At 55.9% G+C, this 25,394-nt stretch overlaps 1 protein-coding gene across 1 annotated transcript in view; it reads right to left on the bottom strand.

Annotated features, from left to right (window-relative positions):
• Positions 1-2,765: 2,765 nt before the first annotated feature.
• The window catches only part of Dap (death associated protein), a gene marked incomplete at its 5' end in the record, with an annotated part of 36,506 nt that continues 13,877 nt past the window's right edge, over positions 2,766-25,394 (bottom strand). The window contains 2 exons of the mRNA XM_010611982.3: positions 2,766-3,150; positions 3,998-4,040. Of these exons, the coding sequence (XP_010610284.2) occupies positions 3,037-3,150; positions 3,998-4,040 (157 nt within the window). The remainder of the gene's footprint in view (positions 3,151-3,997; positions 4,041-25,394) is intronic.

Consider the following 25,394-nt stretch of genomic DNA (forward strand, 5'->3'; position numbering starts at 1 on the left):
TGACCTCAGTGCCCTGTGTCTGTGCTGGGGAAATCGGCCCCTCTGCTGGGAGCCACTGCGCATGCTCCTAGAAAGATTTGCTCAGGGAAAAGTTCCCGTTGCACCCGGAAGCAGATATGCACCGATCATGTTCCTCTTCTCTGCTCCAGGCTCTGAGAACACACATGCTTGGGCCACATGAGCTGCACACGCCAAACATGTGTGCTCATGGAGGCATGGATGGTCTGCCCCCGAGGACTCAGCTCAGGGTCTGGCTTTGGCCTCTTAGCCAGTGGTTTTGTCATCTGCAAGCTCCCAGCCTGATTTGTCACTGTCAGCATGGGGTCCTCCCCGTGGAGGGCTCTGTCCTGAGCTCAGGAAGACATTCCACAGTGTCCTGGCCTCTTCCCACACAGTGCCACCAACGAGCCCCTGCTCCAGGCTGTGCCGACCAAGGCAGTCTCCAGAGAGCTGGGCATGCAGCACACATCTGTGATCCCTGCACTAGAGGCTGAGGCAGGAGGATCACCACCGGTTCCGGGCTGTAGTTCCTGAACTACAGCGTGAGACTCTGTCCCAAAATAAACAAACAAATGAACATACAAAGAAACAAACCTGTCTCCAGATAGAGCCACGTGCTCCCAGGGGGGCGAAACCCCTGCAGTGACCAGTGCTCTAGGGATCATGGAGATGGACGTCAGTTCTCTAAGCAGGCTCCAAATTCTCACTCCTCTCTGTGATGGTCTCGGGGAATTTGCAGGGAAACTGACTCCACGCACTAGGAAACCCTGGACTCTGTCCTGTAAGTGACCCTAGCTGCAGGAGGGCAGCATGCAATCAAAGGACTGTAGTCCTCAGGACACAGACATAGGGGGAGAGAGACGACCAGGTGGCTGCTGAGTCCAAGGTGGGTTTTCGCAGCCACAGTGAGAGGTGGGCAGGGCCCCTAGGGCCTGCAGAAGGAGGGGCTTAGCCAGGGTCACCTCAATTTCATGCTTCTGACCAGAACCATGAGTAGGCACATGCCTGTTGCTCAGAGCCACTGTCTGGGGCTGGACGGGGACTCTCTGATGGGAAAGCCCTCGGGGCACCCTGGCCCTTGTCTGTCTCTGTCCAACATATGTAGTCGCCGAGACAGTCCTGGCTGGACTGCGGTGCCCACTTGAGCACGAAGACAGGACGCGTGGGTGCCAGCCGCAGAGGCTGAGGTGGAGACTGGGGAGAGGCCAGGCAGGGGGTGTGTCCTCCCCACACACTGATCCTCCCACTGGGTCTCTAGGTTTCACGGTGTGATTGTCCCTTGTCTCCTCCCACGGGCTGAAGATCTGCTGCCGGCAAAGGTCTCGCACATCAAACGCTGCTCCCGAGGCCCAGCCGGCTGCTCAGAATCCCCGCTGTATCCATCCCCAAAGCGCCACCCAGCACCGGCCATCTGCTGGGCCACAGATCTCGGAATACGTTTCCACCACCGTATTAAGCTTCGGTGTTTTCTGACAGTTTCAGTGGATGACTGTGCTGGCGGTGCCAGGTGTCCCGCAGTTCAACTTTGGGTCTAGGAAGTGATTTTTGTGAATATCCGTCGTGTCTTCGGTTTGTGTTTCTACCGAAACCATCTGGCAGCCCTGTTAAAATGGATACGGAAACCTCTGGAATGGAAGAGAAACGAAACGCCAGAAGAAATGCAGGGGCTTCATTATAATCACCGCTATTGTTGAAGTCAGTGATTGAAAACCTCACTCTGGAAGCAGGGCCCCTCCCCTTGGGGCAGGGCAGGGTGGCTCCAGGCTGCAGAACTCCAGGGACCAGGATGCTTCTGGGTTCCCGTGGCTGCAGGTGGCCTGGCCTCGCCTGTGCTAGTCCTTTCCTATGTGTGGTCTCGCTGCTGGCCACGTCTGGGTCAGTTCCTGGAAACCCTGTGATCACCGCCTAGGGAGCGTGCAGTGCTCCTCCCTGGGGAGGGCCAGGGCTGGGAGCAGAGTGGTCAGGTGCACCCTCCCTGAGCGGTGCTTCCGAGACCCTAACGACTGAAGAGCCTTTGCTTTTCAGGGGAGCGGGGCAGCCGGGAGCTCCTGCTGCAGCCAGGAGCCAGGAAGCCACTGCCACTGCCAGGGCGGGAGCCACGCACAGAAGTCACACGGGGGAGGGTGGCCGGCACCCTGCACACGGGGAGGCAGCAGGGCTCTCCTGGGCAAGGGGCCTGTGGCGTTTAATTCCGTCGTCCTTTCAGGATCCAACTCCCTCACCCAGCGGTCCCAGAATTCCTGTCTCCTCCACCTTCAGGAAGACGGTCACTTCCAGAGCCTCAAAGAGCTCTAGAGGTGACGAGGGACACACAGCAGGCCTGGCTGTCCCCACAGGGCTAGGGTGAGTCCAGGTGGGAAGGGCCCCGTGCACCACCAGCTGCTGACTCCTGGAACAAGATTTCAAAGGCAAACTCCTTCCTCCGCCTCATCCCAGCGCTTGTCCCCCTGGGCCACACCTTGACACGCGGGGGTGGGACATTCAGTCTCCTGGGCCTGCGGAGGGCGCCCCTGGTGGCCACATCTGAAACCCGCCATCTCCACCCTCTTCTTCTATTTTCTTTTTTTTGTACTGGGGATTGAACTCAGGACCTTGCACTTTCAAGGCAGGTACAGTGCCACTGAGCTAAATCCCTGAACGCACCCACCTTCTTTCTTATTCTCCTGAAAGCATGAAAGGATTGTATTTTCCTCAGCTTCTTGGGCTCCCCGAGGTAGGCCCCAGGGTTGGGGACCACAGGCGACTGCTGAGACAGAATTCAAGCGTAAGTGTGAAAGGCTGCTTTTTAATCAGGTCCTGGCAACTCAAGAATGGCACTTCTGGGAGGTACAGTGACCCTTCTGTGGTGCTCCCACAAATGAAGTTGGGGGTTTGAGCCATTCCTAGTTTGAAATTGCAAATACAAGGCAGAGGCAGGAAGCTTTGCCTCCTGAGACCTCTGAGCAAGCCGTTTTCCGCAGACAGCACCGCTGGGGTGTCACAGTGAATGCAGGTACCCGGCACTGCCGCTGGCCAGCCTGGGTCCGCGATGCCGGGTCACTTGCGGGGCTGCTGGATGTGCTGGGGCCGCGGGGAGGGGTGCCTGTCCATGGAGGCATGGGGCTTCTGGTGAGCCACCTGCGCGGCAGCCGGGGGGAAGTCTTTGTCGCCCTGCGAGACACACGGAGGAGGCAAAGCTGTTAAGCCATGAGGGGGTCGTTGGTGCCCTTGGAAGCCCCACGCCCAGCGGCCCCGCTTCCCTCAGGGCGGATGGGGCTGCGAATGGGTGATGGCGGGTGGGCGAGAAGCTGGTCCTCGGTTCCTGGGGGTCCCGGGGCCAGCAGAGCGGGGAGCTAAAGGTGGCAGGAGCCCATGAGCACAGGGTGGGTGGCCTCCCGGCTCTGCCTTCCTAGGCTGCTTTTCCGGTCTTTGGAAGGGTGGAAAGGCACCGCACCCTGCCTGGTCTCGGCCAGGGGCTGGCTGTGCTGAGAGGGCCCCCAGGTCTGCTGTACCCACAGTGGGTGCCCAGCGTTGGGGCGGCTGTGCCGAGCATCCACACACGCGGCCCACAGCACCATCTGACCCAGCTCTCGGGAGCTGAGCCCGGCGGGGCCCTCATCTCAGGAGTCGTGTGTGGACTTGGACAGCGTGGCCAGTGGGAGGGGTGAGACTAGGACAGGACGGGGCTCTTCCACGACAGTCTTGGAAGATGATGGCAGCCACGAAACCCCAGTTTGGCCCAGGGTTGGGCAGTGGAAAGCGGCCACAGGTAAGACACTGGCGAGCACTGTGTGCTACCCGGCGACGTCCATGGGCGCTACCTTCATGCATTGTCACTCAACCATTTAAAAACGTGGGAACCTCAGCTCAGGTCACTTAGACACCTGGCCCCAGGGCTGTCGTCTGCCAGGCCGGCTGAGCCCGCGGAGGGGACAGGCGTGCAGGCCGGGCGCTTTCTACTACAGAGGCCAGGACGAGGCCCTGCATCCACTGTGGAGCCCGGGGGGACGGTCCTTACCCGGGCGATGACGCCGGAGATGAGCACAGTCGGCTTGGGTGGGCTGGAAGAGAAGAAGGGGAGGCGGTGAGCAGGGTCTCCAGAGGGGTGGGAGGCAGGACTGCGGGAATGGGGTGAGGCCGGGCTTGGGGTGTGCACCCCGCAGAGGTGGCACCGCTCACTCCGAGGAGAGTGGGGGTGTCAGGGAGCGACCTCTTCCTCCGTATTCGCTTTTTCACAACCACCAGAACGTGGGGCCCAGGCGGCCCCTTCTCCGAGGGTTTGTCCAGGCGGAGTGAGAAACGGACTGAAGCAAACAGCGGCCAAACTGCCTAAGAGCACTTTCTGTTTGCTTTTCGGTTAATCCTCAAATCTGCAAGAAGGGTTAGCCCAGCATTTTGGTTTAATGACAAAAGCACATGGAAACAGGCACCTCCCTGAAGCCGGGCAGAGGCCGCACCATCCTGGGATGAACTTCCTGCCCCAGGCACCGAGGGTGCCCTTCTCCGGCCCCGGGTCCATGGCTGCCAGGTTCCACCTGGAGAGACCCGGAGCCGACGCCAAGAGCAGGCTGGCCCCTGTGGTCTGCGTACTGTGGCTGTCAGGTCCTCGCAAAGCTACTGCATCTTCACACTTCCTTCATACTGTGCTTCCCGAAGCGCCCCAGGACGGAGGAGGTAGGAGACTGTTCATCAGCGAGAGACAACTGGAACACGCTAACATCACGTGTGACCCTGCCTCAAGGCGCTGAGCCCTGTTCTCTGACCTTCCGGTCTTTCCACGGATGCTGCATGTGCTCATCTTAGAAAAACAGAGCTACTGCTCTGAGATGGGGTCTCTGAACTGCACTGCGAGGGTCACCCTGTCCCCATGCGCGCCCCTGTGCACGTGTCTGTGCGCGGCCGGTCTCAGAGCTGAAACATCAGGCCTCAGAGGCAGGGTAGGCAGCACACGGGTGCGAGCCCCGAAATGCTGCTGCGCAGGTCAGCAGGCCCGACCAGGACGTGGACGCAAGCTCCCAGCCCCGCTGGCCGGGACAGGTGGACCTGAGGGAGCAGGGCTCACCCCAGCCCGGCCCTGCCGCCAGGGCCCTGTTAGACCGACGTGTCAGCCTCGTCCGCTGCGAGCAAACACGCCCCAGTGTTACACTGGGACCCCCAAGGCGTTGCTGTCACTTCGGGAGGAGGACTGAAGTCTCCCTGAGCAGCGGAAGCACAGCCCCGCACTGCTGGGCTTTCCCTCACTGCTGCACAGTTGGCTGGGTGGACTTTTGTCTTCCTCTCCGCGTGGGATTGAACCATGGGATTCACAGCCAGCTGGAGGGCAGTGAGTTCGCTCCGGGTCAAGGCCTCCTTCGCACAGTGGAGGAGTTGGGCCGTGGCATCTCCAATGTGTGGCCCGAGGAGCCGTGGCTGCAGAAGGGCTGTCTGGCCTGTTGTTCTCACAGGGCAGGCGTAAGGATTCTCTGGGGAGGGCCGTCCTGCCCCGACCGGGGTAAACAAGCTCACCGGAGCGAGCCCAGCTGCCCCTGACTTTCACCCCGTATCTCCTAAAGACAGCCCTAGACTCTGCCACCCCGGTCTAGGGACCCACGCAGGCTGTCGTTCTGCAGACTGACTGTTCTGTGCCTACATGGTGCAAAGGTGGCAGGTGGGCACGTGGAGAGCTGAGGGTACGATGTGCTCGCTCTCCTCTTGGTCCAGACCCAGCCACAGAGCCCACACAGGACTCCAGGAGCGTCTGGACTACTGGACCGGTGGCCCACCCTGCAGGGACTGCCAGCTTTGCCTGTGGGGACTCAGCACGTGGCTGGATCTTGACACTCTGTGGCCCTCGGGTGTATGAACAGACGCGTGGATGGACCACACAGACACAGCCCGCCTCAGGAGTGCAGAGGTGACTGATCTCCACTCTGGGCCCATCGGGACCCTGGTCGTCACCCGGCAGCCCAGGGCCGCGTCTCTGGATGGCCCCTTCCACTGTGTTGGGAACGAGACCATCAGGAGGGCCTGGCGCCAGCAGTCAGGGGGGGTTCGGCTCTGTCTCTTGGCGACTCTGAGGAGCGTGGGCCTTCCAGCAAGGGTCACGGCAACCCCGCCCGGCTGGGCAGCGAGGCCCCCACTGTGGGCGGGTTGGGCACTAGCTGTTGCTCCCAGCTGGAGTGGGGCCCTCAAGGAGACGGTCCCACCGCGAGCCAGAGGGACACCTGGCTGGGGGACAACACCCTCTTCCCCAGCCCGGCACACAGGACTGTAGCTGGGTTCTGAGGACCCATGAGGCCCTGCGGACAATGTTCTGCTCGATACCCTGACCCTACAGGCTGTTGATTCGTGGGGAGTGGTTACTCCATCCGCTGTGTCTCGGCTGCCGTGGGCTCTGCTCATAAGCAGACAGCGGTCTCTGTACAGCAGCTGCCTCTGAGCGAAGCAGCGGGGTCTTAGCGGAGGGTGCTGGCCTCTCAGGAACCAGCGCTGGGTGGTAAATGCTGCCCAGAATGGCTGCCAGGTGTGGGGCAGGGTGTCAGGAACTTTATACCCACAAGCGATGAGCCCCTTGTCCACTGGGGGAGGAGAGGGAGCAGGGGCCAATGTCCTGAGGCAGTGGCTCTGGGCGGGGTGGACAGTCTTTCCAGAGGAATCTGGAAATGCTAAGTATTAAAAGCCACGGAAGTCAATGTTAAATTTGGTATTGACTTAGCATTATTTAAAAAATAAGTAAATACTAAAAAACGAAGAAGCAGAGGTCCAAATATTATCTTTTCAAACCCTTTCTGGTCCATGTCTTAAAGTGCACACCCTGCCCAGCAGCGCACGTCCGGTGGTCCGGTGCTGTGCACTTGCTCCCGGCACAGTGGCTGCCCCGCCCGTGACCCGGCTTCAGAGTCACAGCAGGGTCCACTCCAGCAGCTGCACAAGTGAGGCTCCGGTGGCCCTGGGGAAGGACTCAGGGCAGTGACTGTAAGGGGGCCTCAGCCCGGGCGGAGCACACTTTGGGGGCGTGACCTGTGCCAGACGTGCGCCATCACCCTGAGGCCCCGGGGCGTCTTCCCGGAGGGCTCTGTGGGCACCACTGAGAGGCCAGGTACCGAAGGGAGCAAAACCGCCGAGGGTGTGACCATCTGTGGGCCAGGTCCCCACGGTAGGATGGGCCTTGCAACAGAACAGCAAGCCCCGCCCTGCCTGGGCCAGGGAGGGCACTGGGCAGCTAGGGAGGTCTGCGTCTCTGGCTCAGCTCCAGGAGCCCCCCGTTGGTCCTGAACCTCGAAGTCTGCTGTAGGACCCCGAGCTCAGCGATCCGTACCCGAGGAATGAGCCCCGCAGACCTGCGGGCGTGCACTTGGGTGCTGTGGAGAACAATCAGGTGCTCTGCCATCTCTGCCCATGCCTGGGGCCCCTTCCTCACCCCGCCGACCTCCGTCCCCAGCAGGCACTGACCCCTACCGCCCGGTCATCCTCCTCTCTGAGTCGGACGCTGCCCTGTGCTTGCTTCCTTCACCTGCGCAGTTGGCGCACATGTTGACGTTTCACTCTTTCTGGAGGCTACTGTATTCCATGGCACGCTCACGTGCGTATGCACACACATGTACGCACATGCACCCACACATTCTGCTTTTTCACAGACACGTGGGTGCTGTGAGCACGGCACGCCGGTGGCTCACGCTCCTCCCCTCCCCTCCTCTGTGTGTACACTCGGAAGGGGCTGGCTGGACCGCAGCAAGGCTCTGCTTACGTTTGTTATTTTCACGGTGCTGGGACTTGCACCCCCATCCTTGCCCAAGAACCCTGTGCTGCACTTCCAGCCCTTCTGCCTTTGCAGTGTTTGGGGTTGAATCCAAGGCCTGTGTACTAAGCTGCATCCTCAAGCCTTGGGTCTCTCCTCTTTTATATGGGGGGGTTGCTCAGTCACTGAGCTGCTCAGGCTGAGCTCAACATCCTCCTGCCTGAGCCTCCTAGAGGGATAGATTACAGGCATGGGCCACCACACCTGGCTTATGGCTAACTTTCTGAGGAACCACCGAACTGTTTTGCACCATGCTGCACCATTTTACACTGACCAGAAATGCACAAGCTCATTGGTTTCTCTGTTCTGAAAACACTTGTTATTTTTTGTCTTGGGCAAAAACCATCCTCATGGGTGAGAAGTGGTATCTCATTATAGTTTAGGTTTCGCAGCATTTTAAGAGCCAACTTCCTTGTACAAGGAACGGTACACGTCACTCCACACTGACGGTTCAGTCAAGGTCTTCAGGGACGCGAACATCCCTCTGCCCCAGTTCTCCTGGTTGCTTCTAAAACCGCAAAGGCCACACCGTGCCGTGAGGATGCCACACTCTGCCTGCGACGCCAGCGGTGAGGTGCCCAGGGCGCCTGCGCTCCCAGAAGAGACCGTGAGAGTCAGAGGGGAGGATGCCACGGGAGGTGTTGCTCGGACAGAACCCGGGGCTCAGGAGGGCACGCGGGTGTCAGGGCCTGGAGCTTGCTTCCCTCCGCGGCTCACTCCCCAGGCGAACAGTGCAGCATTCGAAACAGTGTCCACCAGCGAAGCTTGCGGAGGAGGCTCGTCTGCGTGGACACAGCGGCGGCGGGCGGACTCTGCTCTGGAGGCAGTGAGTGCGCACACATGACCGCCTGGGTCGGACAGGAGGGCTTCTCCAGTCCCACCTGCCCTCCACGGCTGCCTCCGCTCTTAGCCATTTGAATACAAAGAATATGCTGGGATTTTAACGCTTGGTAGCAGGGCTGAGAGTCCTAAAATGGTTACCTGGGACAAAAATACACTTTCTGCACTTTATTTTCAGAAATGATTGCTACTGGTGGCATTGTAGCCGTCTTCCATTGTCTTCTTATAAAAATAGATATAAAAAAGGTAAAAAGAAGCTGCACCTCCGGATCCCCTGCAGCCTCCCTTCTGACCGGTAGAGGGAGAATCACTGTAGTCAGAGCGTCAGGCCCTGGGTGGGCGCCCTTCTGCATTCCTGTTCCTGGCAGGCAGGCTGGGCTGAGGCCATGCACCTGCGACTTCCAGCAGTGCCTTCCCCCACTCCCAAAGGCACACGCACAGGAGACTCGGTGTGGCCACTCCGAGCTGGCTTTTCATGCCCCGCAGTGCTTACTTTTTGTGAAGGAATGCCCAGGCTCACCTCCGCAGCAGTCGGCTGTAACCCCCGGCGCCCAGCCATCCTCCCATTGCTTTCCCAGCTGAGTTGCCCTAGGGACTCCCCATGCCACGGTGTGGCAGAGGCTTCTGCTTCTCTGGCTCCCGGGGCAAGTGTTTGCTGTGTGCTCGGTGCCCTGAACGGTTCGGCGGAGACCCTCAGTGAGCTCGGCTGGCCAGCACCTCTGCTCAGCACGGCTTTGTGGTGGCACCGAGGGTGGACAAAGCAGATGGTCCCTAGGAGTTAGGATCCTTAGGGTTCTTAGGAGCCTGTGTGATTCCTTGTGTGCAGTGAGTAAACAGCCATCAGACATAGGCGGCTTTGTTCTCACCCAGGAGGCTGGCTAGGCTGGATCCACTGCTAAAGCCGCCGGCCCGAGTTCCTAAGCAAGTGGGCTGTTCCTAAGAGTACTTCTTCAGAGTCTCAAGTCACACTGGGGAACAGTTGAGGAACTGTGAGTTGAATCTTAAATAATAAAAATGGTAAGCAGAGGGCCGGCACTTAGGGTGTGTGCCTTATTGGAGGCCACTTTTGAGACCGAATAAATTTAATAGGGAAAACCCATGTACTCTCCATACAGCAATTCCTGGCAGTGGCCAACAAGGGCTGGGGTTCTTTGAAGGATTCCTCCTGTGTTTCTCTGAGAATCTGGAAGGGTTCAGAAGGTACGGGTGACCAGAGTCAGGAGGGCTCAAAGACAGCTCATCTTGTAAAGACACTGATGTCTTTATAATGTATCATATCAGTCAAGACAAACAACCCAACATAAAAAGAGTCTGTAACATATCTTATGGCTTGGATGTAAAATGTCCTCCAAAAGTCTCTTGTTCAGTGGTGGGGCCTGGTTGGGAGGGTGGGTCACTGAGGGCATGGCCTACCAGGGTGTATTTTCACCCCCTGTACCTCCCTTGCCTCTCTCTTCCGGGCTGCCATGACGTGAGCAGCTTTCCCATCAGGCCCTTCCACCTTGCCATTTCTGCATCAGAGCTGGCTGACCATGGACTGAACCCACTGAAACTGTGAGCCCAAAACCAACCTCTCTTCCTTTAAGTTGCAGATGTCAGGTATTTTGTCCCAGTGAAGGAGAGTGACTAATGCAACATCTATGGTATTTTCTCCAGGCAAAGACATGTAGCCATATTCTTATCCTCACTATGAATAGCGTGGCCTGGTCTGCTTCTTTAGCTCAAGTCTCAGGACTGTAGGTCTTACTTCTAAGGGACCCAGGCCTTGCTTTGGAGACTTTCTTTTTACCTAAGGTCATACTGCAATTACTGGGTTCAGTTACCTACTCTTAAGTAGTAGGAAGCAGCCTATTTCTGGTGATTTTTATCTGTCACAAGAGTAAGGCACATCTTATGAAGGATGGTGCTCCCAATTGGGAAATTTCCTTGTTGGGATACAGTGGCTTTTCTCCTCTTACCAACTCCACGGGGTTTTCTTCCTAACCCATCTCCTAGCACATGAAATCCAAGCACAGAATGCCAACACTTGCTTAGTGATCCCCAGGCCTGTGATGGACAGGCTAGTTCCTTCAGCCCTGAGCAATGTCAGGGAGCTGCCTCTGCTCCTACGTGGGCAGGTCTGTTTACTCCTGGCTTCTGACTTGGGGACAAGTGTGTGGGATTCCATTTTAGAATTCTGGAAGCATCATTGTGAAGGAGTAGCCTTTCCTCTAACAATTAAAAGAAACAGGCCGAAGGGCCCATAAAGGATGAATGAATTATTAAACTATTAAGAAGTTGCTATAAATATGCAATGTTCTTTCAATAATTCATAATGGGCTGGTATAACACAATTCTTAAAGTTCATAAAATGCTGGTGGCTTTTGGAGGTAGCCGGCATCCTGGCGCGTGTGCCAACTGCTTCTTTACACAGCAGCCTGGGTGTGGGGAACTGAGGAGCCTTCTCCCTGGCTGGTCTCCTGCACCCCCGGGCACAGAGCAGGGCCTTATGCCATGTGCCGTGGGTCTTCACTGTCTGCAGGCCTGTGCCAGGCCGGGCAGGGGCATCCACTCCTCACTGCCACCAGGGACAGAGCCTCCTGCCCCTCCACACCCAGGCCAGCTGGGGACCGTGCAGCTGTGTCTCTGCTCTGCCCTGTGTCTCTTTTACCTGAACCCTCCGGGCTTATGCAAGGCAGACATTTTCAGATCTTATAAAGGCCACAAGTTCCATAAAACCCATGTGGAGAACACCTCAGAAGGGGCTCTGTATTCGAGTTCTTGGTTCCCCTACAGGGAAATGTACGGACATTACACTGAACCAGATAGTAAACAGTAGAACAGGACAGAAAATAGCCTCACGTCATTCAGTTTTTGCCACCGCAAGTTTTAGCATGAAGATATGACAACCTCTGGACGTTTCCAAGTCCCCTGGATGTCATGTGCTTGTCCTAGCGACACCAGCACTTGCTGCTTATTGTGTCCTCCATGTCTCTATGCCACTGCCCCAGGGACCACAGGAGAGAGAGGTGGGGCTGGAACTGATGAATGAGGAAGCCTGCTGGGCTGGCTCTGCAGGCCTCTCCCTCAGGTCACACGGAGAAGCGCCACCAGCCCCACACATGTATCGCAGAGCAATGCTGGATCCATTCGATCATGCAAACCCTCAGCCAGGGAGATAAAACAGAAGACTGGGGGCTCCTTCCCAGAGCCAGCCTCTCAACAGAGCCAAGCTCCAGCAGTGCTGTGCCGGGTCCGTGTGGCCTTGCGCTGATGTCAGAGCCCAGGCACCTGTGGCCCCGACGCTCCCTGCGGGGTATGGGAGGTGCAGCACCGATCTCCTCCACCGGGTGGAGGAAGCGACTGGAGGCAGGAAGCCCAGGGCTGGGAGAGGAGCCTGGAGGACAGCCTGGGTCCCCAAGCACGTGGGGAAGCTCTGTTCTCCCTATAACGCTGCACAGACAGCCTCGGCTCTGGGGTCCAAATATTCCGCTGTGAAAGTGGTTCGGGTGACCGGGGCTCAGCTGAGTTTGGGGAACACTACTTCCTGTATCGTCCCCTGCAGATCTAGCTCCCCTGATGTATCAGGACTCTGGGCCATCAGATGGAAGCCAGCGAAGCCATGTTTAACCCACAGTTCCTGAAGGCATCCGGAGGACGAGGCCTCTGGGGCAGCAGTCCCACTCCGAACACGCTGCTGACGATCTCCTCGAGACCTGGATGGCAGTGGTGTTCCAGGTCCTGCGTTCAGTCGAAAGCAGCGCATACACTAGGGAAGGCTGAACCCCGAGAGAAGGGAGAACCCGTGACGTCTCCCGGAGGACCCAGTCCAGGGGTCTACCTCTCCACCCTGTCTCTTCCCCGCCACTGCCAGGCCCCCAGCCCACGTGCTCTTGGGCCACTGGTCTATGCAGCGAGAGCCTGGGCTCAGGGCTGCCAGCAAAGGGAGCGTTTGGCCTCTGCCTTTCTTTCATGGTGAAACAAGAGCACGCTCGCCCAGGAGGGGCCCCGGCAAACCTGGGGGCGACGGCGTGCTTCGTGGCAAAGGGGACCCACTCTCCGCAGGCGAGGTCTGCTGCAACGGGGCTGTGTCCCTGTGAGTGCTCACAGTCAACGGGGCTGTGTCCCTGTGAGTGGCCTCACAGCTTGTAACAGGCCCTTGAGAGCACCGGGCAGGTTCTGCTTGCCAATACTGGGAATGATCTTTCCAAGCCAAAACCACATCTAGTTGAATTTTACTAATGTGAAGTCTGTGTTCAGTGGGCGAATGGCTACGGGCAACATAAACAAGAGGGCAGGAAGAACATGAAAAACCCTTAGGAAAATAGGATTTGCCAAAGAAACCCAAAGCATCCTGTACTAAACATTTATGTACAAATAATCGTTTATGATAAATCACTAAATCGTCTCCTCTAAAGAGGAATTGATCTGCTAGACGAGATGAGCTCACTGTGATCCGAAAGCAACGCCACAGCTCATCACACGTGCTTTAGACGTGGATTCCTAGCAGGCGGGTCAGACTCCCATCCACTACTGCTAAGGGAGTCTCAGGGTGGCAGGGAGCTCGGAAGAGCACAGGAGGAAGGCAGCTGGGGCCATGCGGAGGGACGAGGGCCGGGCCAGGGCGAGGAGGAGGCACCCTGACTGTGGACGATGGGGCCGCCTGGGTTGGCCCCCTTCTTCACCGGAAAACTCCCAGGCCGGGCTGAATACCAGGGTGCTGTCTGTCTGTGTGGCTCAGTGGCCCAGAGCCTGCTGGGGGACATAGGTGGCTGTTGTGCGTGGTGGTACAGCCTGCAGGCCAGACAGCAAGGCCTGCCCACTGCCCCTGCCCGACTCCGGGTCACACAGAGCCTGGCCCACAGGAAGGACTTTGTGGAGAGCTGGTAAGGGACGCACAGCTCCACCACTCTGGCTTAAGGAGATCTGAGAGTCCTGGGGACCCAGGCAAGGGGATCCCTACCTTGGCAGGCAAGCTGAGGCCCAGGAGAGAGAAGCTGGGCTCAGTAAGGGGGGGATGGCTAGAGGCATTCTGCCCTCCGGTTCTCAGATGCCACTCTGTGCCAGAGCCCAAGGGAAGGGCCCAGATGTCCCCACGTGGCCCAGAGTAGATGTGGGATGGGACTGGAGAGGAGCCACCATCTCAGGTAGTGGAAATTCCCGAGAACTGAGCATGACACAGGGGAGGCAGCCGGGTCTGTGGTCTTCATCAGGAACAGGACTCTTGCTCACAGGCTAGAGTCTGTGCACGTGTGTGTGTGTGTGTGTGTGTGTGTGAGCATGTGTGGACTCATGTTGGGGTAGGGCAAGGTACAGGCATGAAGGGAAGGCAGCTGGAATTCCCTTGGGACACTGGAAGGCGTCTCGGCTTCCAGACCAGGGTACCCCGGGTGGCAGCAGGGCAGGGTGGGGCTGGAGGGGGTGAGGGGCCCCCTGCAGATGCAGGCCCCTGACGTGTGCGGAGGGGACAGCAGGGACAGAGGGAGACTGTCCTGCGGCTCATTGGCCACACCCACGGGCTTTCCCCAAGCCTGGCCGTGTGGGGCTCACCTCTTGGAACACTGATGCTTCCTAACAAGAAAGTGGGCACTGTGTGTGCCCTCCTCAAGGGGGCAGGGGCTGGAGGAGCCAGCACTGGCAGGGCCAGGGCCTCTTCTTGGCTGGCTGGGCCTGGAGCTTTGACCTTTGTCAGAATTTTCCCAGTGGCAAGAGCTCCATGGTCCACTCCAGCCTCTGCTGAAGGCCAGACCCAGAGAGGTGGTCTGGGGAGCAAGAGCAGAGTCTGTGGACTTCTCCAGCTCAGGGGCACACCTGGCCCCCGAGGGCTGACACTCTTTTTTTAATGCAGTACTAGGAATTGAACCCATGGGCATTTTCCCATTGACCCACATCTCTAGCCTTTTTAAAATATTATTTTTTAAAAATTTGAGACAGGGTCTCCTTAAGTTGCTTGGGGTGGTCGGAGCTGAGTTCTTGTTTCGTCTCCACACAGCTGGGGTGCCAGGCCTGCACCACCTGCTTGTGCGCAGTCCTGGAGCTAGGACTCAGCCATTCTGGTGCTTTTGGCATTTACTGTCCTCTCCACCCTGATGGGCGCTTTCCATCTCGCTCAGGGTGTGCACCCCTCTGTCTCCCCACAAGCCGAGAGTAAGTCTGTCTTCCTGGTCAGACTGTGAAGGTATTTAGGGCAAAGGACCTTTCCACGTTTCCCAGTGGTGCTGGGAAGAGGTCCTCAAGGACTGTCCTTGGGAATCAGGCTTGCTAAGTCAGTTAGTTTGTCACCTAAACATGAGCACCTCAAAGTCTGCAGGGGCACAGAGGGCACAGTCCACACCCCTCCCCAGCACACAACCCTCTCCGTGGGGCAAAGTCCAGCCCTAGGGCAGGCGAGGCTCACCTGCCCTACACGCCACGCTGAGGTCCTAACTGAATGAGCCTCAGAAATGCTGTCACCAGGGTGGGCCCCAATCCATACAACTGGTGTCCTTGTCAGAAGCAAAGGACAGGCGCATGAACACTGGGTGAGGGTGGGCAGGCACATGATCAACCGGACCAACTGGTCAACCCGCCTCACTGCTTTATCTCCAGCGACACCTCGTCAACCCCCAGCAATCCTCTCACTATGAATTCAGGGGCAGTGGCAGCACCTGTAACATTTTCATCACTAGAAATCACAGAGGTTTTTGTGCGGCGTTATTATTGTTGCAGACCCCTCTACATGTTGACACCATCACTACTATAGCATAAGGTCAGTGACCAGATCTACCACGAGGCCTTGCTACGAAAGCTTTGAAGAAATAAATACATCACAACTTAAAGGACTTTCGATAGCTACATCTCATGCTTCCAAAGGCAAGGAAGCTTGTAACATAAGCCAACAAAAAGAAAATCAAGAGAAACGTAAAGACAAAATCTTGAGAGGATCTGAAAAATGAGGAAGCACAAAGAAACAGACTGCAAGGATGTCCAGCGAGACTTAAATCTGCCCGTGTCCACGCTGCCACCTCTTCTGGGGACAGCTGCCGTACTCTGCTCTTCGGAGTGGGAAGTGGGGCCCCACATGTGCAGTGCTGGAGAGATGAAGGGCGCTGTGGCCTCATGTGTCACAGAGGGTGTGGCTGCAATGAATGGTGGCCCAGGTCACCGCCCTCCTGAAGTGCCTGCTGTGGGAGCTGCCCACCCCTGCTCCCTCCGCCCACAGGAACACGGGCAGAAGCTGACTGACCATGGGCTGACTGTGAAAACCTCAGGCAAACTGGTGGTTCAACAAGACCTGGCAAATGTTCTTTTGAAATAGCCGCTGGGTCACTGCTAGGGAAACAGCACCCCTCGAAAGCAACAGAAAAGGGCGGAGAGAAAACTCACACGCTGGGGCGTGAGTGGGTTAATGAAGCTCTCGAGGACAAGAGGCCAGGCCTCTGGTACCCCGGAAGAGCGGGGCGGCTGCTGTCGGTGAGGAGGCTGACAGCCTCGTTCATCGGCCATGCTCTCTGGTCACGGGGCCTCGGCGGAATCTCACCATGGCTGTTTATCACTTTCTGCACCTCTCAGTTTGTCACATGGAACAATGAATTTGGCGATCTCAAATTGGGCCTGACAGGGTGCCCCTAGATGATACACAGGCCTAGATGTAGCAGATAAACACCGCTACTAATTTCTCCAGCCTGGGGTCACTGTCGCTGATTTCCATCCCCTCACCTCAGCCCTACCCTCACCAGCACTGCCCGGCTCTGCCATGGCCAGCATGAGGGTGGGTGGATCCCAGCGTTGCCTACAGACCATTCAGTGTCTGCAGAGGCCAAGGGTATGCAGGGAGAGGCAGAAACCGAGTGCCATCAATGGAGAGTTAAAGGACACACGAGACCGAAGAAGCTCAAAGTGGGGTTTGGAAATTGCAACTTATAACGAACTTTTCAGAAACGCATCCGTGGTGCAAATTAAGCGCCCTTTAAAGTCCAGGCATCTGCAGGCAGCAACAACGAATAGTATTTTTAAAACTGATTGTAAACGTGTTCATGGCTGCATGTACCCAGTGGCTGGCCACCATACCCCAACCCGATGCGTGATGTCAAGGGAATGTCACCCAAATGGGAACCACTGGGGGAAAGGGTGACACGGAACCCCCAGCAATGCCCTCGGCACACCACTGCCCAGCGATGGCCACCGGTTCCAATCCCTTCCTGAAATTACTATTCTGTGGCACCCTCTGATGACTGCAGCCGGGAAGGAGCCTCACAAGTGAGCATCAATCACAGCAGCAGCACGGAGCGGGACATTCAGTGCTCGATGTACCGAGAAATCCACTTCGTGAGCGACTCTACAAGTCAGGCCACCACAACAGCAAAGTCCCGGCCATCACAAGGGGCAGCCATGTTCACAGCCATCCTCCTGATGAAATGTCAACCCCAAAGAAATACAGAGCGACGACCCTGCATACCCACCGCCTCTGCTCCCTCTCGCCACCACGGTCCCCTCTAAGAACGAGTACACAATTTCAAAGCTGAGTACTTGTCCCTCTGAAACAATATCGATGGTAACAGATGCTGCCAGAAGATGGAAAATATTGTATCAATAGCTCACTGGATCAAGAAAACTAGAAGAATGGTAAAAATCACGGGAGCACATCCAACTCCGTAGACACACACGTGCACGTTCTGTCCTATGATGATTGGACAGGTACTGGGCCGGCCCAGCGCAGGTCCCTGAGGGGGTCCTTGCATTTCACTACACATTTCACCTTCTAAGGACGGTTCGACACGCAGGACCCTGGACACATGGCTTCATGCCTCAGCACCATCCCAGCAGAATTACCACTTCCTGTCAGTGAGCACCCATCTGTGGAACACCTGGGGAAGGCGAGACAGATGAGGGGTGGGACACACATAGAAACAGTCAGTAGGGAGACCCAAGAGAGCTGCTGAGTATCTTCCGTCAGGACAAAGACAGCATGTTACAGTCTCTAATTAACATGGGCGAGAGCAGCCAGACACTGCACCAGCAGAATTCACACGCGACACCAGGGTCCCACCTCATTAAAACTCTCCGGGCTAGCTGGCTGTACATTTCATTATGTGCCATTACCTCCACCCGCATTGGAATGCTGAGCGGAGGCTGCTTTGGTGTTGGCAGAGCTCCTGGAGACTCGCCCACCTTGCTGTGCCCAGCCTCGAGGGGGACTGTTTGCTCCCTGAGTGTGTTTGCCAGGCATCTACTTGGAAGATTACTGTGGCAAATGCCCAAACACAAACGGTGCACTGTTTGGATGCAAAAGAAAACACAGGGCACAAAAATAAACCCGTGCGGTCGGTTTACGGCATATAGAGTGTGGACATTCCATTTCCTGTGCTGTCCCAAATCGTGAAGCAATAACGTGTCTTAAAACTTTAAATTAGGAAGTTAAAAAGAGCAGCATTCTCAATTCTGTCTAGGGCTGAAGTAACTTAGAAACACCACCCAGGGACTGCCCTCCAGCCATAGCAGGGAGACGGCCTCTGTGCAGATGGATCAGTCTAGGGGAGCTCCTGACTTCCACTTCCTCATTAAGAGGAACCCCACAAACATGGGACTGTTACTCATGCTGTGCTTTTACTCGAAACAAAACTCACAGACATTCATTTTTATCTAACTTCATTTGCACCATAAAAGTTCCTGGAGAGAAGGAGACGCGTGCACAGATGGAACCAAACCTCAGGACTCTCCCCGGGGCCAGCAGGAGCCATGGGCCAGGACCCCAGGGAGCCCAGGGATCTTTCCCAGAGTTCAGGACTTTCCTAGACGGAAACGCTTCATGCCTGTGTCCGGCAGATGGTGGAAGTCTGGCTCATGGGGACCCTGGGCACCTACACTGTACCTTCAGTGTACTGAATGTGGCCTAGGAGGAAAGAAAGAAGCTATAAAGATGGACAAGAAGGCCCCCGAAGATGCGTTTCCCTTTTCCGGCTCAGTCCCCACCAGGACTCCAGGGCCCAGGAAGTGGGAGGGCCCTCATGCCTGCCTTCGCCTGGGCTCTCTGTGCCTGTCACCCAGGGGTGCAGCCACCAGGCACAGTGTGCTCTGATAAACCCCAGAGTGGCCTGGGTGTGGTTCCCTCCCCTGCCTGGAGAAGTGGGGGTTCCCTTCTGCCTGCTGATGCGACCTGCCTTCCCCTCCACCCTGCCAAGGCTGGAAACACCTGGAGGCACAGGGCTCTCTCTGCCACCTCTGAAGCCTCGGGCAAGAGCATCAAACTCTTCCACTTGGGCAGCATTTGTGGGGCGCAGCTGGTCCCACCCTTCCCATGCGAGACTCACTTTTTCCACTGCAGGTCAGAACAGATGAAGCAGCAGTGACTCACCCGGCTCAAACTTCCTCCTATTTGTACTTTTCCCTTCTGACTTCTTGGCTCTGGGAAGCTCACCCCTCGCACCTTTGAAATTGGGGAGCACAGCTGTGTGGGGCACAGGGCTCTCTACGCTGGCCTGGGTGGTTCCACAAGGATGTCGCACTCCTGCCTCAGCCTCCAGTCTCAGGTCTGGGTGACAGGGAGATGCGGAGGGATCACTGCAGCCATGGCCAGAGCCACCACTCGGCCAGCGACCCTGCCCGGTGCCCCAGGAAACCAGAGCCTGAGCCGACAGTCAGGACGGGTGAAGAATCTCGGGGACTCCTTCATCTTAAGTGAGCTGGGATGGGAACCAGAGCCTGGTAATGTGGTCCTACTGCCAGAAAGATGTCTTCGAATTTACAAACCACAGCTGGAGTTGTAGGCCTCCTAGGTAACCCCCCAGTACATTCTCTGGGCAGGGGAATCCAAGCGGCTTTGCGGTCAGGCACATTCAGGTTCAAATCCCGTTCCAGATGGTTCCTGTGGGAATGGGTGGCGCACAGCCTTCGCAGCCGTCTCCTCTACCACGAAAGGGCAGCGCCAGCTCTCGTAGAGTGTGTAGACGACAAAGAAGCCTCAGGGTAGAAGGCACCTGTCCTCCTCCAAGGACCCACGAAGATGAGACATCCTCATAAACCCAACAGGCAGAATGGTACAGAACAGGTGAAAGCCACACGGAAAATGTCCAGGCCTGTTTTGTGGACAGTGCTCAGGTGGACTGCACCCCCGGAAGTGCTTTAAAGATGGTGGCCAGTTCGGAAGTCAGGACACCACCGGCACCAGGAGGCAGGTTATCTACAGAGAGGGCGTGGGCGTCCCACAGGGACACGGTGACAAGTGCAGTGTGCGGCCTGACCAGGGTTCTATGACGCTGCTCTGCTGCCTTCCCAGCGCTGCTAAGTCCAGGGCCATGGTGGCCGTTCAGCCGTCTGGGTGCTTACTGCCCTCTGGCAAGGCCAGCTCCGTGAGCAGAGGGCCTCAGCTGTGTCTGCCAGCACTGCCCGGCATAGTCGGTGCTCGGGGATGGATGGATGCGGCGTGGCAGGTAGGACATGTGCACTGCAGGAGCCAATCACTGCCTGCTCCCTACCCACCAGACTGGAGGGGGCAGTGGCGCTGTCACTTAGTCATCTTGGGGGGTCCCAGCGGTGGCTGTGGGACTGACCTCACTTGTACACCTCTCAGCTTTTCATGCTAAGTGTGCCTGGCCCCTTCTTAAGTCCATCTCTGGGTTAAAACGTGCACTTCCTGTGGCATTGGCTGGTGCCAGCTGTCCCCGGCCCTCGGCCTGGACCCTGGCCTCCCTCCCAGGCTCTAGCTCCAGCTTCTGGAGTTTGGTCAGCTGCCCCGTGGACTTGACCCCTTCTCTGCCTAGACTGGGGCACTTGCTCATCCCCACAGTTACTGGAGACCTCCAAGGACGGGCTTCTGCCTGGCCACCTGTGGCCTCAAATCTGACGTTTCTTTGGAATTTCCCGAGCGTCGCACACCCTGAGCAGCCCAGGCTCTGCGAATCCTCCACCAGTGACCACAGCCCTGCCCCAGGACGCACACACCAGGGTCACTCGCACACTGCCCAAGAGTGCAGGGGCGGTCCCGCAGAACGGCAGTCTTCCTCCGCAGTGCAGCCTGCCACCCACTCACCAGCTAGAAAGCAAGCAGACATCCGGTTCCCAAGTTACTGATCTGTCTTCCTTTCAGAGAATCAAAGTCTAAGCTAATGAGCGCTGATCCACCAAGTACTTTCAGAGTGCTGTGTGTCTGAGGCTGTCAGAGCCAACAGGATTTATTTATATACAGAGGGTTTAAAAGTTTTAGGTAAGCAGTGTTAATGTCACGAACTCGGTAAAGGGCTCTTGCTTCTTGTAGTCTACTGCATATGCCATCCCGTATACGAACCGCGGGCGGGGTTGAAATGCTGCTCTTGTGCTTGTGTGACGAGAACACATGCAGGGCGTAACCCTGAGTCGCGTCAGAGAGACAAAAGCGTCCTCTGCTCCGAGGGGCTGGCTGGCGCGGATGCGAAGGTAAGGTGCTCTCGCTCCGGCTGGTAAGAGCTCTTCCGCGCTCCGAAGCTAATCCCCACCGCTGGTTCCTAGTCCCTCACAGAAGCAGCCGCTGCACAAACACTGCCTCAAAGCCTGACTGCAGCACCGACCCTGAGCAGAGCCAGCCTTCTGGTCTTCCTTCTGGTCCCCAGACCTGGGTCCAACCAGGTGCCCCGCCGCTCAGGCGCCCATCTGTCCCAGGGCCCGCCCCTCCTCTGGCGCCGGAGCAATCGGAGCCCGGGCTCCCCGCATCGACGACCACTTCTAGGGCCGAAGCGTCAGTGTCACGGGGCGATTCTGGCCAAACTTCTTAAAATGCTCATCGCTGCATTACCGCCAATCAGGCTAAAATACATACACGGTGGGCTTTAGAAGAAATGTTTAATATCTGCCATGCACAACAACAAAACCTCCTCTGGCGCCGGAGCAATCGGAGCCCGGGCTCCCCGCATCGACGACCACTTCTAGGGCCGAAGCGTCAGTGTCACGGGGCGATTCTGGCCAAACTTCTTAAAATGCTCATCGCTGCATTACCGCCAATCAGGCTAAAATACATACACGGTGGGCTTTAGAAGAAATGTTTAATATCTGCCATGCACAACAACAAAACTGTTACTGGGGCCACCACAGACCAATCAGGGGCTAAGGCAGGCCCTAGTGCTTAAGGCTACAATTTAGTCAGGAAGATGCGCTGGACAGTAATGAAAACTATTCTGTTTACTTTTTTAATCTAAAGAAACAAAGCCAAACAAATGAAGTTTTGCCATCATCTACTCCGGGACTCCTGTCCTTCACTGGTCTGCACCGTCCCTCATTCTGTCCCACGGTCCTGGGCTGCAGAGGAAGGACGGGGTCCCCACCACAGCCCCCCATCCATCCCCCTGCTTCAGGCGGCTGCAGCGTGGTTGGTAGGTAATGAATCAGGTTCTCTAGTTTCGTCCCTGTCAGACCCCAAGTGCCTAGAACTGTGCTCAAATGTACAGTGAATGAATTTAAACTAGAGTCTTCAAAATGGACAAGTGGCTTAAGAAAACTCTGTAAAAAAATACCCTGGAGGCTGACAATCCAAATACAAGCGCAAATGAACACAAGACAGGGCAGCCTCACGCTTCTGCTCATTAACAGCAAAGTTACAAACGCCCCAGTCTAATCAGATTTGACGAGGTGCCCCGCCCCACACAGATCCCAAAATCACGCAGAAGGCCGTTATAAATGTAGATTCCCATCCTGAATCACTAATGAGAAGCTTCACCTCAACGGTGTTTGGACCTTGAGATATTAGCTAACAGCACAAAGTTACAAGGATTAGCCACACATTGAAAATGCTGCTTTGTTCCTTAATCTAGTGTGTTACCAGCTGTTTCCTATATGCTTCAGAATTTACAGAATGGTAGGATAGTACAGGTGTGCAGTTTTAAAATGAACGTACACATACTGGGGCCAAATTCAGAGGACATTATTTTACATCAGTGGGGTGCACGGTCAAAGTTTGGGGGTCACACCTTTGATGAAGAGCACGCTCCTGGACTAGGAGGCTGTGCTGCGCGCCTGCTGGAGCCCAACACTGCCAATCTATGCCCGGGGCGCGAGCCTGCTGCTGAGCTGTGCCCCTCCCCCTGAAGAACACCCTCTGAACCCTCAGCCCCAGGATCTCCAAGTGCGGCCCTGTTTGGAAACGGGGCGATGTGGATGCAGTTAGTTAAGGTGAGGGCGTGCTGGAGCAGGGTAAATCCCCAACCCGCCAAGAAAGGCCCTTCTGCACAGGGGTATTTGGTCACACACGTGTGCACAGGCCAAGGCCACATGAGGCCTGGAGTTCTCTGACACCCTCTGAGAAGCCAGACAGGGCCGGGACAGTCCTGGCACCTGCTCAGGAGCACAGCCCTGGCTTGGCCCCCAGGACAGCAAGCCAACACATTCCGGCTACTACGACCACTTGGTTTGCGGCCTGCTGTCATGGCAGCCTGGGATTCGAGCCCTTCCTCTCTGAGGAGAGGCAGCCTGCGGAGGGTCCTGCCCACGGGGAACATGGTCTTTGCCAAGGTAAACAGTTAACACGCCGTCATCGGGACTGGCCCTAACCCAGTGAAGGAAATGAGGACTCAGGGTCAGACACGCAGGGGAGAGACGAGGAAGTCACAGGAAGCCTATCAGGTAAAGGCCCAGAACGAGGATGGATAGATAGCCAAGGACACGGGAGCTGGCCGGCAAGTCAGAGGAAGCTCAGGAGACGGCGGGACACGGTCTCCTTCAGGTGAACCCACCCTGCTGCCGCCCCCACGGCAGCCTGCAGCCCCAAGGATGCCAGGAGATAAACTGCTCCGAGCCACCCGGTGGACGGCACTGCGAGGCAGATGTGTTCGTCAGTCTAGGAAGCTGGGACCTCAGACCCGGTATACACAGCTTAAAGGGCCTCATGGTTTTAGAGACTTCAGTCCACAGTGGGCTGGCTCCCAGGCAGAAAGATGGTGATGGAAGAGACTGGTGGAGGAAAGAGGCTCACCTCATGGCAGCCAGGAAGCAGAGAGATGGCAAGAGGCTGCGAGAAGCGAAACCCCTCCAGGCCGCTCCCAGGGCCCCATCTCCTCCACCGGGGCTCCACATCCTAACAGCTCACTTTGCCATGAACTCAGCAGTTCAATCGCCTTCCGCATGCCCCACCTCTGAGCTACGAGACTTTCATGGGACATTTTAGAGCTAAACCATAGCAGCAGCCACAGGAAACTAACACAGTCTCCCTAACTTAAGGGCAAACGTCATCAGAGAATGCTAAAACAGCAGGTGAAGGTGGATGAGAATCAGGGTATTCACATAGCCTCAAAGTCTCTCCTCAACAAACACTAGTTCCAGCAGGTAAGACGTGAAAAGAGACTTGTTAGTTACAAAGGAAACACTGGGCAGACACCATCCCAACCAAGCTGTAAGAGCTGGCAATGCCAGTCGTGGGGCACGGAGACATCGGTGCCTTCTGGTCTGATGCACCCGGAAGGACCATTCATTGCTTTGTGACATCCATGTCCCCAACACATGCCTTGAATCCAAACATGGAGAAACATGAGACATGAAGTTGAGGGACAGTGTACAAAATAAATGACCTGTGCTTGTCACACACGGCAGGGTCCTAAAAGATAAAAAAAGGCTGGAGAACTGTTCTAGATTGAAAAAGACTTCCGAGATGTAACCCAAAGGGATTATAATCCTGGGCTGAAGTCTGAGACAGTAGTAGGGGCAACTGGCCAAGTCTGAGTCAAGTCCGTCGATCAGATCAGAAACAGCCCTGTTCCAGTGTTAACTTCGGGTCTTTGCCTTTAGTAAGTATAAATTAAGCACTCGAGGAGGAAAATTCACACAGACAGATGAAAATCCAGATATCCATAAGGGTAAGAGATGGGAGCAATGAGGTGAAATGGCACCAGGAAGGGAATATGGTGTGGATCTTGTTTAGGGCAACCTTTTGGTAAATCTAAAATTATTTCAAAATGAAGTTTAAAAAAAATCACCACGCTTGCCCTGGAGTGGCATTCACATATATGTGACTGTATATGCCTCAAAATGTACTTATTTAACCAATTAACTATAAGCTCACAAGGCAAATTTTATGATTCCCATTAGCACTGCAGGCCTCACCCTGAGAGTCACACGCAGAGGTCACCAAGGGTGGGAGGCAGGGGCACCAAGAAACTCCGATTTTAAGACTCAGGTCTTGAAGCCTGAGACTAGGGAGGGAAAACAGACAAACCTTCCAGGACTCACGCTCTGAGCTGGTAGAGATGGGAAGGTTATGACCCACCTTCAGTGAATTTGATTTTGGGAAGACTGAAATCCAAAGGAAACAGCACAGGGCTGAGGATTTATCTCAGTGGTTCTGCTGCCTGCCTCGCAAGTGCAAGGACCTGAGTTCGATCCCTGGTACCAAGAAAAAAAAAAAAAACCCAATAACCCAAAAAACAAAAAACAAAAAACAAAAACAAGGGCAACAGTACAGCACAGGCCCAGGTCCAGTTCAAGTAAAAATACTAAACTGACTCCCTGCACGCACACACACACACGCACGCACACACACACGCACACACCCACGTCAATAGGCTTCAGAATAAAAGGTACTTTTCACTGTTTTCTGGACCGATAAAAATATTATTTACTTATAAATGTCAGTAATCTTATTAGAATCTTACGCATTGTTGCAGATTATTCACACCAGGGAAACTATTCGGTATTTACACATGTGTGACTTATTTATTTCACTTAGGAGTATATCTTCAATATGTATCCATTTTCCTATGAATGAATCTATTTTCTCGTTCTTTATGGCTGAGTAATATTCCATTTTATAGAAAAACCACAACTTCTTTATCCAGTTTCCAACGGATGGGCAAATAGGCTGTTTCCAAGATTTAGCTATTACAAA

Source organism: Fukomys damarensis, unplaced genomic scaffold, assembly GCF_012274545.1.
Source record: "Fukomys damarensis isolate Sample0158 unplaced genomic scaffold, DMR_v1.0_HiC HiC_scaffold_1, whole genome shotgun sequence".
Lineage (NCBI taxonomy): Eukaryota > Metazoa > Chordata > Mammalia > Rodentia > Bathyergidae > Fukomys > Fukomys damarensis.